At 46.6% G+C, this 13,680-nt stretch overlaps 1 protein-coding gene across 2 annotated transcripts in view; it reads left to right on the forward strand.

The window, feature by feature from the left end:
* The window catches only part of FZD3 (frizzled class receptor 3), a 142,837-nt gene that overhangs the window by 272 nt on the left and 128,885 nt on the right, over positions 1–13,680 (forward strand). The window contains exon 2 of one of the 2 annotated variants that reach the window (XM_069233780.1): positions 5,210–5,689. In XM_069233780.1, coding sequence (XP_069089881.1) covers positions 5,492–5,689 — 198 coding nt within the window. In that variant the 5' untranslated portion in view covers positions 5,210–5,491. Of the gene's footprint in view, positions 1–5,208; positions 5,690–13,680 lie in introns of those variants that run through there. The other variant, XM_069233781.1, reaches the window with a different exon arrangement.

A 13,680-nucleotide genomic window follows, 5' to 3' on the forward strand; every position in this document is an offset into this window, starting at 1 on the left:
CGCCGCGGCGTGCGCTCTGCACTCCTCCCTGGAAGCGGCTCGGGCACCGACCCTCCTCGCCCTGCTCCGTGCATCGCCGCGGACCGCGCACAGTACCCTCCCCCGGGTGCCCTCGCTGCAGTCATTACCCACCGGACTTCACTGTCCGGATCCCTTATGTCCCCGTGGCTCGAGGACCATAGATTATCCATGGGATGGCGGGTTTATGCTGTGTGATCCAGAGCATTGTATCGCCGTCACCGTATTCGGGCAGCTAGAGGTCCCTATAATATTATTATCATTATTATTATTACAGAGCGGTGCACTGGGGTCTGTGTGGTAAACATGGTTAACCACCGGCCAGTATGGTGGTGTCATGCCCATTGGCAACTGAGGTTATAAATATACAGGCCCTTATTCCATGCTCACCCACACCGTATTTTTATTTTTATTCTTCCATTAGGGTCACCCAGAGTTCGCGATGCTGTCGCCGATGGGGTCATACATATCACATCACCTGGTGATAACTCATTGCCGTCACACCACCGCTCTCCTTGGTACTCATGGTCAGGATCACCACAACCACACGGGCATGTAGGACGTCACTACACCTACAATTTGACGTTTTACTAATACCAGCAGCAAAACGTGCGTGCTGATGCAATGGGGTGGCTTCTGTAGGTTGACATGAACCCCTGGCTAGCTTGGGTTGTCCAGGGCCTCTCTGTGTGTCACTGGGTAATCTGGAACTGGCAGCTGTGCCGTTATCAGTGCAGCAGGTGCAGTGGTACCGGGCCGCTTCAACCGCGGTGGGGGCATTTCCTCTGCTTGCATCTACCTCCCCTGCGTCACCTATAAAAACTCTGCACTCTTTCAGTATGCTGCAGATTAGTTCTGATGCGGACAGACCATATTTTACCCATGGTTTGCGTGTACTATTGGTTAGGCGGGAACAAGATCTGCAGGGGTGTTTGGGGACCTGTGCATATTGTGGGACAGGCGTCTTGCACTTCCGCAGCGGACTGCCCTGGCCCGTTCATTGTCTATTGGTTTCCCCCCAGCCTCACTGAATTCTGGTGTACCAATGTGCCCCGCTTGTTCTTGAGATGTAGTATCTGAGGTGCTTACAGTTTACTGTCTTCCAACAAAGGGCTCAATATCTTCATGGACCCCATAGCCAGTTACCCTGACATGCAGGTTATGTCACGGGCAGCAGGAATCCTTTATGCACTTAATATGCACTTGTCCCGCATTGTTAACAACACACAGAAAGCTCCTACGGAACGTGTTTACGTAAATGGAGTCAGGTGTGCCACCAAGATTTGTTATTCTGTTTGCGGGGACAAAAAAAACCAAATGATGGCATGCCTGACAAAGTTTGTCATCTTTGCTGAACAACAGTACAAAGCAGCCGCATTCTCTGTAACAGGGAGCGCATTTTAAACTGCATATCCCTTTGTACAGGCACTTAAAAGCACCACTGGAGCCTAACTCAAAAATTCTTGCCATGGAACTGCACCTTTTGCAGGATCTTGCACCCCCCCAAGCCTCCCCTCCCCCACACACACTTTGCTAATTTATCTTATTTCGCTCTAAAGTCAAATCAATTTCGATATTTTAAGTATTTGTATCTGTAGTATTAATATTTGTCCCTTTTAAAATTGACTTTTATTTTATTACACCATGTAATGTTTTAAATAACTATATCGTGATTAATAAAAATTTAATTACTGTCTCCAGACGTTGCATCTCCAGAAAGAGTTGGTTGTTTGTAAAATGGCGTCTCATATAGACACTTGGTTGTAATCGGGGTGATGTCATCTTGGTGACCGTCAGGGCTTGGTTTTTAGAGCTTTGCTACCCATTTTTTGTAATAAACACATACTGCCATGATTTTCACATGGTGTGGTATTCTGATGGAGTCCGTGGGACTGCGGAGGCTGGTAAACAGGTGAAACTCATTCCTTAGGTGGGAGACTCCCGTCCAAAGAGTGAGAAGTGCGGCGATCGGTGTAGCTTGTTTTATGATAACACACGCGTGGCCCTTCGGATTTCACATCTTCTTGGGAAGCTCGTTCATGACCCAGCCTCGCCATCCCAGGCTGGGGTGAGATTACACAAGCTGTCCATGTACTGTGAGCCACAGCTGGGATTCTTATGATCCCGGGGTAAGGATATTCTGGGTGCACAATTTGTATTTGGAGCGGGTCATGAGTTGAGTACTTATGTGTCTCAGTAAATGCTTAAAACGCATATTTACTGTTTTATTTTTTTCAAACAAAGTGGATCAGGTAGTGAGTTTTTTTTTTTTGCTTTCCTTGCTAAGGACAGGTAGAGATCTCTCTCTCTCTGATTTATTGTAAATATTAAAAAGGCTTTGGCTTGTTGAACTCGCCTGGGTTATTAACTCCACAGAGCTTGTTCAGAGCTTAATTCCCTCTTCCATCAGATGCCACAGTAAACATCCCCGTCTGTAGCAGAAGTTCCCTGTCTTTATTAATACATCTTTCATATCCAATGAGTTGGTGCAAGAAATCCAAGACACAGCTCCTAATATGCACACACTTGTTAAATGAAAGCCCAAGACTTTCAACTTTGTGCCCCAATGGCCTAGGCATATTCGGTCTTTTTGATGTGTGTGTTGGGACTGTTCTTGTACAAGGCCCTTTCTTCTGCATGTGGGAGTCATTGCAGCGGTGGAGCAGGGTGACATGGACTGGACTGGGGGCCTTGGGACTCAACAAACCAGTTGTAGATGTGATCAAAGTTTTACATGTCAAAGCCAATGAGCTCCTCTGATGACGGCTCTGTCACTAGTCTGCGGAAACGTCTACGTTGTTGACACGACAAACAGATGGAGACAGGCGGATATTTGTTGTGAATAACTTCTTTCCCAGCAGCATCTGTTGTGGTCTGCGAGCCAATGGCACTGCCTTGACCCCTCTATCCTTTCTATCATCAGCTTTGACTGTAAAGAAATAAGTTGATGCTTCGAAGAGGTTTGTCCATCACTCACAAAAAAATGAATGAGATCTATAATAAACTTTGCTGTCAAATGAGCATAGCAGTCTTACTCCCAGTTGCTGGAATCAGTAGGTTAACCTTCTGATAGGCACTGGGTTCCAAATCACAAAGTTTTTTTTTTGTGCACCCATATCTAAAGGAAGCAATCGTTGGCGAAATTAGATGATTTTGGTTGCATGTTGGTCTTCCTGTAAAAACCCATTGCTTTATGTATACTACTCACATAAGAGAAAATATTTTAACATGTGATGATCAGAATACTTTTAACGTGTTAAATAGTCCCTTATGCATGAAAATACAAGCACTTAGTGGGAATCAGAATGATACACCAGACAACCAATAGCATAAAGCGAGGGAGCATTAGTCCTCTGACCGGAGCCAAAGCCCTATCTTTGAATATGTTAAAAGAACTAGTAACAATGGGGCCTGCAGCTATCATTGCTGTCAAGCCACGCCCAATTACAGCACTCCAGATTCACAGCATAACAGTACACAAAATTTGGGAACCATAAAGTGCACTTGCGATCCTGTAAGATTACCCGGTGTGTCCAATTTTCCATGTTGCAGGTTTAGGCGTAAGTGTGTGAAATGGTGAGTTTTGGGAAAGTAGAATGCAAAGTGCATAAGCCACCTAAAACCTCCTAAGTTTGTGGGTATCTACAAACACTTTGATTGGCCCTTGTCACCCTGGAACCATATGTGAACTTACTCTTAAAAAACGCTGAAGAACTGTGATTCGAACATGGAAATGGGTCCCCGTATTTAATGGGGCTACAGGGCCAAGGTTTTCTTCAGGGGGATAAATATTTCACCTGCAGAGGAAACAAAGTTAAACGTACAAATGCATATTTCTGGGCAACGTTTAATCTTGCAGATTTTTTCACTTAGTAAGGATCTACCTGGGGAATACTGTCCACTATTACTACAAGTACTCCTCTGCTAGAGGAGGCCATGTTACACCTGGTAAATGGTAGCATCAAAAGTTGTTGAGCTTACACGTTGCAGGTTTACCTCACCAAAGGCCACGCAGCAGCAGGGTGTTACCTCAGAAATGCCTCAAGTTTATAGCCGTGCATAGAGACCAGTGAGATAACATTTAAATACGATAATATGTTCAAATTCACATTTAAACATGCTTGTGATCTGCTTTAACTTGGTATCCGTTTTTGGGTGGAGTGTTAGAAGGTCGACTCATGCTGGGGGTACACGAGGGACCTTTTTACATTTCGAAAGTATACTGAATCATCGCACAGTGAATTATTGAAATCAGACATGCATTGTATACAGAAATCAATCTTTTTTTTTTTATATCTTCACTGCAGGGAGACTGTTTACTGTTTTGCGCAGTCCTCGTGTGGTTACTTTCCGTCTGTTTTACCCAGTACACTTCCCCTCTTTGCCTTTCCTATTTACTTTCCACTTATTAATTTCCTGTTGTTTTTTTTTTCGTCTGTTTTCCTTTGGCTTTCTAGGTCTTTTTCTTTCCCATCTGTGTCCTACCTATCAACTTATAATTTATTTTTTTATTCCCTGCTGTGTTTCTCCTGCCAAAGGCAATAGGCCTGGCTTTAAAGAACTATTCGTTCAAACACAGCATCCACTTATCATTGAGCCATGGTCTCCAGGATTTGAATACTTTGAGGACAATCCCTGCCCCGTCTCCACCTTTCATTACTATGAAATTAAAAGCCACACAGGGATCCCTTTTTATCTGAAAGAGCAATAGTGTTTGTTGTTTGAGTATATCTATATGTGTTAAAGTTCGCTTGTTATTTACAGTGCTCTGGAGTAGCAAAATTGCTGCAGCGTGTGCTGTGTGAAACAAGTTATTATTGTTTTTTTTTTTGTATTATTCATTATGTAAAGCATTTTGCTTGGGTCTGGCTGAACATTGCCTGACATTCGTAGAGGTTCATGAGGAAGCCTTTAATCTGAAGCTCTGTCACAATGAGATGAGATGTTGGCTAGTAAATTAACCAGTAGACTGTGGAATGGGGAAAGCTGAGTCAAGATTTCACCGTGTGTGCACATTGCGTTCTTGCTCTAATTTGATGACCTCCCAGCACTCCAGTTCTCTTGTGTGCAGATCATTGAAGTGCAAAGGAAGGGGCAAATACTAGAGTAACATGGAGAAAGTCATAGAAAGTACAAGTATCATCTTTCTACTTATTAAGCCATTTTGTTTCTTTATCATTTTATTTTTTAGAAAAAACGTGGGAACAGCTGATAGTCACGGGAGTGATGAGTTGGCCCTTCCTGGAACACAAATGACCAAATAAATATTTCTTCGTACAGCAATAATGCGGAGTCAAGAAGGTAAGGCAAGGGAGTTTCTGTGTCGCTGGAAATTGATCACAAATGGATCTCATGAGATGGTTCAACCTGCATTCTGCTGACACTGTGGGCCTGAGGCGGATCTCCGCAGCCAGGGCGCATGCATCCCTCCTGAGGACCTCAGTGGCGTCTGGCAACCCTGTCCGCAGGCAGCATGTATAGAAAGATGGGCATCCTCTGGCTGTTCTGCTGGCTCTGCCCGCTGGCCGTTGTCGGCCACGCCCTGGGACACTCCCTCTTCGCCTGCGAACCCATCACCTTGCGGATGTGCCAGGACCTGCCGTACAACACCACCTTCATGCCCAACCTTCTGAACCACTACGACCAGCAGACAGCTGCACTGGCGATGGAGGTAAGGCTTTCTTCTTATCTGGCAGGCGGGCAGAAGTTATGGAAATACAGGTGCTCCTCTGGGGAGCTCAGAGGAACTCAGATGGTTGGCCTGGAACAACTCACTCTGTGTCAAAGCCAAGGCGACTGTAGCTGCTTCCTGCATTCAGTTGTCACTGGTTTCTTTGGCAGGCTGTGATTTTGCTTGGTCTGTTTGTCTGGCGCATTGCACGTGGTGTGCAGGAATCATGCAGGACTGGCTCAGTTTGCGAACCAGTCACGTAGCATTCTGTGCTGGTTAGTTCCTTTGGTTGGTTGGTTGGTAGAACAATGGGTAGACGGCTGATGGGCGTTCCACCTTTTGGACAGGTGGATTAGTGTACTTACTGGGCGCTTTGATGTTGTCTGTGTATTAAAGTATTGGGCTCCTTGTCTGTTTTCTGAAAGTGTTACAATCCCCGCGGCATCACATACTATGGAAATGACAACACTTCTTATTCATGTAACTTGGGGGGGGGGGTTTGTTTGTCTTTGCATGTGAGGAGTTTGTAGTGCCGTAGGGCGTTGTACAAGATGAGGTGACAGTACCTGCTCCCCTCATTGTGTTTTGACTCGTGTGCAGCCGCTCAGAAGAGCCTGTGTTGTATTCTAGAAGCCTAAAATACACCTTTTAGTAGTCAGTTAGTTTACTCTTGTATTGTTACTAGTACCCACACCTCCCCACACTAGTCCTGCAATAGCAAACCTTATTTGTTTATTTATTTTTTAAACCACGCAAATCTGTATGTCCGTACGATTTGGGTGTAGATGGTTTTATCCATGTGATTCGAAGCCCACAAATATTTTTGTGGAAAACTTTGGAGAAGTTTGGAGCTTTGATTGTGATGAGTACAGCCTTGCTGTGGTGGGCGGGGAGTGAGTGCCACCTCAAGGCCTCTGTGCAAGTCGAGTGATTGAGAGAAGGTCCACTGTTGAGAGCAGTTGAATCGTGCATCCGGCTGCCAGTGCGCATCAGTGCGCTTTAAATGAGTGAGAGGTTGGGATAGCACAGACTTTTCCTTGGTAAGTCTTGGATGTCTGTGCTGAGGCAGAATGTGGCTCCTGAATGAAAAGCTGGTTGGTAGTTTTGGCGATGGGGCACCTGCACACCGGGAACTAGTCTAAGATGACAAGCTTCTTTCACGTGGCTACCGAAGAAATCCTCGGATATTGGTGTATTTTTATTAAGCACTGAGCAGGATCACAATTGAGTCAGGGACCAGAAGGAAATTGAGTTGGACCGACAGGGAGGGAAGTTTCCAGGGGACTGAGGTGAGGATAAAGGTTTAGAGATAGCAGGGGTGGGAGTTAGGGATGGCTGCTGCAGGGGTGGAAGTTTAGCGATGTCTGTGGCAGGGATAAAAGTTTAGGGATGGCTGCTGCAGGGATAAAAGTTTAGGGATGGCTGCGGCAGGGATCAAAGTTTAGGGATGGCTGCGGCAGGGATCAAAGTTTAGGGATGGCTGTGGCAGGGATCAAAGTTCAGAGAAAGCTGTGGCAGGGATCAAAGTTCAGAGAAAGCTGTGGCAGAAATGGAAGTTTAAAGGATCTTTGGGTCAGGATTGACGTTTAGTGAAGGCTGCACCAGGATCGTAAGTTTATAGATGACTGTGACGGGAATGTGAGTTTACAAGAGGCTGAGGTGACTAAGATTCGAGGAGGCTGAGATGCCGATGGAAGTTCATCCACAGCCGCTGTGGGGGTGGAAGTTTAGAGAAAGATGTGGCGAGCATGAAAGATTGGAGGAGGTTGTGTCAGAGATGAAAAGAGGCTGCGGGGATGCAGGTTTATACAGAGCTGCCATCGGGATGGAAGTTTATACAACACTGGGGGGGGGGGGTGCAAGTTCAGAGATGGAAGTTTGGAGGGAGCATCTGTAGCAGGGATGGACTTTTCCAGGGGGCTGGTGAGGATGAGCATCTGGGACGCTCTCAGTTGCGGATGCTCGTATAGTGTAATCACCGGTGGGGAAGACACCACGGTGACCTCCACGAGGGCCATGCTGCGGGGGGGCTGGCGTGGCGAGTGCGCCTCTGTGGAGTGGACCGGTGGGGGGCAGCATGAAGAACGGACTAGCGGGGGCGTGTAGAGCAGGTTCTGTGCACCGGCTTGCGGGGTATATTTGGCCGCTGTCAGGGGTGCAGAGCGGACTGTGGAGGGGCTTGGGCACGAATTAGGTAGGCCTAGACCACCAGGTGGATTACTGCGTACACCTGGCAGGCGGGGCCCCGCCCACACAGGTGCTTATCATCATTGGTCCTTCAAAGATGGTTCCAGCGATAGGGTCCTTTAACCAGCTGTGGTCACATCTAGCCTGTCTAGCTCCTCCACTCCCACATAGTGCCTGGAGGTTACATTGCGCTATACAAGCCACATTATCCATCTCACGCGCAGTGCTGCCGCCACTCAGGTGTTTGTGTTGTGTTCTTCAGGAGTCCTCCCGGGCTGCAGTGTATTGTCTAGAACCGACTAGGGCACATTCCCCGCCGTGTCGTCTTTAAGCGGTGCCGTCTGTGGGGAGAATATTGTCCCCAAGCACTGAGCCGGGCAGCACGGCAGCCACACACAGACAGCCCAGGGGCCTCTTTTCTCTAACCCTCTGGAATGGCCGCCTGCCCCCTTTGAAGTACACCTTGTAAATCACAGGTAGCCTTTGTAATTGTTTTATTGGGGGTCATCTGTGGCCCCTGCCCAGTCCTGCTGGTCGGATTCCTCCAGCTTCCTGCATTATTTGACAAGAAAGGGGAGGGCGGGGTCCAGAACGCCCTTTCCTTTATTACCTGGTGAGTTGGGCAGGCTCACACCACAAAGCCCGCCATAGTTAACGTTCAGTCTTTGCAAGTGTAGGAAATGGACTGTATAGAATTTATAGCTGATGATGAGTTTGGTCACTGGTACGTGGTTTTCAAGGGGGCGGTGATCTTAGGTCGAGTATACAGAGTACATGTATGCAAAGGTCAGAGCTGCCCACTTTGGAGCTGGGGAACCCGGTTCGAATCTCGGCGTCGACTCAGCATCCTGTGATTCTGGGCAAATCACGTAATCTCCCGGTGCCTACCAAAAAGCAGTGTGTCCTTCTGTAACGTAACTGGTGCTTACTCATATAAAGCGCCCCAATACATTCGGGTCGAATTTGCGCTATATAAAACCGCAAAAAAGAGGCCAAGAGAACGCATGTGTTTTTTATTTTATTTTATGTATAGAATGCCCGACAGAAGAGGCCCCATACGTCTTGTGTTGTCACTTCTCTAGTGTGCATTAGAGAAATAAGGTAGGTCTTAGCCCGAATTGTTTTATAAACTCAGCTTTTTAGCAGTTTTGAATGAAAAATGTTATTTGGAAGCCATCTTCCTCACCACACACACACCCTAATATCTAAAATAAAATGAATACTCTCCGTAACTATGAATTATAAAACGTCTTTATAATTCTTTACTTTCTCGATTATTAAAAACACATCTTTCTCTGTATTAGGGTGAATCTTGAGTGCAAAGTGCGGGAAACAAACTCGATCAATGTTTTTATTTTTCTGACTTGGGTATTTTGCAGCACAACCCGAGAGTAATTATGCAGAGTTGTGTGAAAAAGTGGGAGGGAGGAACAGTAAAAGCGTTAGGGAAGCAGATAAAAAGAGCTTTTTAAGACCTGCCTAAGACAGGAGGAGGCGGAGAAGGCTTGAAAAATAACGCACCCCCGACTCTCAAAATGAAAATACCCATGAGAATTGGTTTAGGGAGTCAGTGTTTCCCATCATCATTGTCACAAACCTCTCCGTGAATACAATATACCACTTTGTCATGAATCCAAGCTGCTGAGCATTTTATTCTAGTTCATTTCTTGGGGCTATTTAATTTCACATAAGCGGATGATGTAATTTAGCCCGCAATCCGACGACCTGTGCGGAGGTTGGTGCATATGAGCGTCCGAGCTCCTCTTTCGCCTGCATTAAAGAGGAAATCCTTCTTAATTTTATGCCTGTTAGGACGGATAGCAAACACCTTTGTCCAAAATCCTTTTCCCACAAGTACCTGATTAGGGCCATTCTTTGGAAGAGGGGAACTCTTATGCTAAAGGATGAAACCCTGCAGTTAGCTGTAAGCTCCTTTGTCCGGCAGGTGAATTTCCCTCTTGTCACAACACTGCGGCCTGCAGTCAGGGAAGGGATGAGGACTGTTAAGAACATATGTCCAACGTTGTTTGGCGGTGCTCCAAGCCATGGCAGATGTTCAGGATATCCACAAGATACATTTCCATCAGGTAATCTAAATTGGAATTGCTTACACAGTCGGAGATTGTTGTGAAAATCTGGCATGGCTCTGGGCCTCGTGGCCCAAAAATGGGGATCCTTCAGTTAAACCCCTCAGAGAGGCAGAAACACTGAGGTACCATTGAACTAAGACAGGAAGATCAGTCAGAGCCCCCAAGGGTCATGGCGTGCCACGTGCCGCTGTGTTGGGCTCAGTGTGATGAGCACAGAACTCAGGCGATACTTAGATGGGATTTGATGTACATTATTCCATGGGGGAAGTGTCCCTATTCTTCAACCTTTACATGCGTTCTCATTATTGCCAGAGATATAATAAGTTAGCAGACATTTGCATAGCACTGCATTATGCCTCTCGAATGAGTGCGTCATCCTCCTGTACGCGCCAGGGCTAAGTCCAAAAGGAATTAGAAACGGAAAGTCGTGTTTAGGTTTCTGTGTCTTTTGCAAATGGTGTTAATGTTAAGTATATCAAGAAATGCACAACATCACATGCCCTACCACGGCAGGCGCGTGCCTCCCAAGGAGAATTGTACTTCGATCTCCCAGCCGCCTTGATATCACACAGCAACTTTTCAGCTCCAACTTGTCATTATGGAACAAGCCGGTTTGGTTAATTGGACCAGATGATTACTTACGCGCTGCTATATTACCGACCCAAGTATTGAGCACAAGCTACAAGACCATAATTGGTGTGGGTGTTGGATGATGATGTCATGAGGAAATCCCTAGAAATAGGTTGGGGTCGAAACATCCCAATATTCCCAATATTGATGTTGTGCATTTCCTGATATACACTGTTACCAAAGTCACAAGGGCGTACTGGGTCGTCCTTGTTACTAATATGGAATGAATGTTGAGTGGCAGCTGAGTCGCATTGACTGTCGCCACAGCAACCTCAGCGAGCAGGGAAGAGCAGCAAAGGATGCTGTGAAGGGTAAAGGCCCAGTGTCAGTGTCTTTTCTGATTTTGATGGTCAGGTTTGTTTGTTTTGCTACTTGTTGGAGTGTTTCTCAAAGTGAAAGATGTTAGGTCAACTTAGACTGTGATGTCTGTAAATTTATCTTTCAGGATATGGTTCATGGGAGCATTGCATTGATGAGCCTGGGGATATGGTTAAATACTGTAGGAAACCAACACAGCCCTTTATATTGCCAATATCTCTAGATGACCCTGGCCGCCAAGTCCTGAAGGCATTTGTGTGCTGGCCCCTTTCAGTGTCTTAGTGAATGTTAGGGAGATTTACATACAGTGTGCTATATGCCAGTTGTGCGTAGGTGATGGCGTTCCTTGCCCTTCAGTGAAGGTAAAGCTTTTACGTTACAGTTGTGTGCCTTGAACTCTCTTGCGGAACGTAGTCCCATGTCTGCCTAAGGTCAACAACGAGTTGCTAAGCCAGATTTTTAGATCTTGACCACAGACAGCTGTTAGATGTATTTTGGACATTACCAATAATAACAGTGGAATTGGGGTGGCTTTCTTGTCACTCTGATTTACTTATTCCTTATTTGATGTCTTTCCTTCTTCTTGTGTTTGTCCCTCCACTGTAGCATAGCTTCTCTACCATTCTTTTTATTGCATGACTTTTATCCTTTTGGGGAATTCTTTTTTTCCCTTTAATTTTTTTGCACTCCATGGAATAGCATTTTTTTTTTTTTTTTTGCTTTCTCCCTCCAGTGCCCATCCCCCCCCCAAATCCCTGCTTCACCCCCTCTTCCTTTATACACACCCCTCCCCACGCACCCCCACCAGCTTGTCCGTTGCTTCACTCACCACTCCCAGTCAGGCTCTATTTTTTTCCTTCAATCAATCAATCAGTCTGGGGATTTGTAAAGCGCACTACTCACCCGTGAGGGTCTCAAGGTGCTGAGGAGGAAGGGAGGAGGAGGAGGAGAAGGAGGGGGCGGGGGGTGCTGCTACTGCTCAAACAGCCAGGCCTTGAGAAGTTTCCTGAAGGTAAGGAGGTCTTTGGTCTGGCGCAGGTGGGTGGGAAGATTGTTCCACGTTTTGGCGGTGAGGTGTGAAAATCATCTACTGCCGTTTGTAGTTCTGTGGACGTGTGGGATGGTTGTGAGGGCGAGGTCAGCGGAGCAGAGATGCCAGGTCGGGGTGTAGAAGGAGAGTCAAGACCCCGTCCCACCCCCAAGTTCTTCTGTTGCTCCCTTGACCTCCCCACCCCACCCTGGAATTGATCTTTACTCCCAACTACTCCTCTGTTGCTTTCCCATCCCTCCCCGTCACAATTGTATGTTTATTTATTTTTATTTGGAGGGCCTAGCAGCTCCAGTTTGCTGACAAGTCATTTAGAAATTGAAGTTTTGGAACACTAAATTAAAAAAATAAACTGCAACTTCGGTGTGCCGTATGTGCATGCCTGCGTTGGGAAGGATATATATACTTTGTCGTGCTGAGCCTCCATGGTGTCCTGATGCATGTGTGCGCATGCGCTTTGCCACACGCGCATGTGTGCATCATTGCTTTTTTTGGTCAGTGCTCTTCAGCATGGGCATTTTTTTAACTCTTTGCTGAAGGAGGATGGCATAGCACAAAAACATTGGCAAACTCAATAGATTTGCATTGGCGAAGCCTAAAGACTACGTATTGGCTTTTTGTAATTGTTTGCTGTATCCTGCTGCACGACAGACATATTCGACCTCAAATGTCGGTCTCCTCATATAAACGGGAGGTCGCCTTTCGCTTCTGGGGCATGCTACGGTGCTCCTGCATCCTAGTGGTAAGGATACTCCATGTAGGTCGCTGGGAGAGGGTGTTTCTGTTTTGTTCCCCCTGTAAAGGCCAGAGGGTGGCCAGGGGTGGTTGGGGGTGGCAAGGACTGGAGGTTGCCAGGGGCCAGCCGGAAGTGGCCACTCTGGCACTCTCTGTTTACCCCTGTCACTGAGACATTGTCTGGGCCCACATCACCCCCTCGGCTGCTTGTCTTTCGCGTTTGGTTGCTCCAGGCTTCCGTCTGCTCCGTGCCTGCCTTTGACCCCCAGCTATGCCCATGCTAAGTCAGTGCTGGCAGTGGTCAGGCCGTAACCGGCCCTTTTCTCCTTCTCCTAGGCGCTAAAAGGGAAACCCAGCTTTTTCTCTGTCTTTGGTGTGTAGTTGTACGGATCATGGCGTGGAAGCATTGCTTCGTTTTATCTGTTTACTCCTGCAAAAAAAATGACGGACCCGCAGTGCTTTCGTCACCTCGTAGTTTCAACTCAGTTAAATGTGTGTGTGTCTGTGTGTGTAAACCTAAAAGTCAGTGTATTGAATGTCGGCAGGTCTGACACAGCCATTCACATTTATGGGATCGATTCAGTGCGTTCTGTGATAATAGCAGCGCTTTGAGGTAGGCGCCACCGAACGAGTGTGTCTGATACGTAAAACGTATTTTTCTCACACGAGATTCTACGGTTTCTAAGGTAATTTTTTGCAGCTTGTCTGACCCCCGTTTCTCTTTTGTCCCGGATGTTGAGTCTCCAAACGTGGATCGGTTTTTTACGTAAGACGTTGTGGGGTGTAATAACATTATAAGCCGTTGGCTCTTAGTGTGCAGCAGGTGTCTGGCGTGTGTCTTCTCTGTGGAACCAGTAGTAACTGTGCAAATGGTTTTCACTGGTCCATGTTATGGGTCATCTAATGAAGTGCTTTGGAGAAAGTCAGATTTAACTTCACTTTCGTGTTGGTCTCTGATAGCGTCAGGTCACGACCCCAGAGAC

The sequence above is a fragment of the Pleurodeles waltl genome, chromosome 5, assembly GCF_031143425.1.
Source record: "Pleurodeles waltl isolate 20211129_DDA chromosome 5, aPleWal1.hap1.20221129, whole genome shotgun sequence".
NCBI classification, from domain to species: domain Eukaryota; kingdom Metazoa; phylum Chordata; class Amphibia; order Caudata; family Salamandridae; genus Pleurodeles; species Pleurodeles waltl.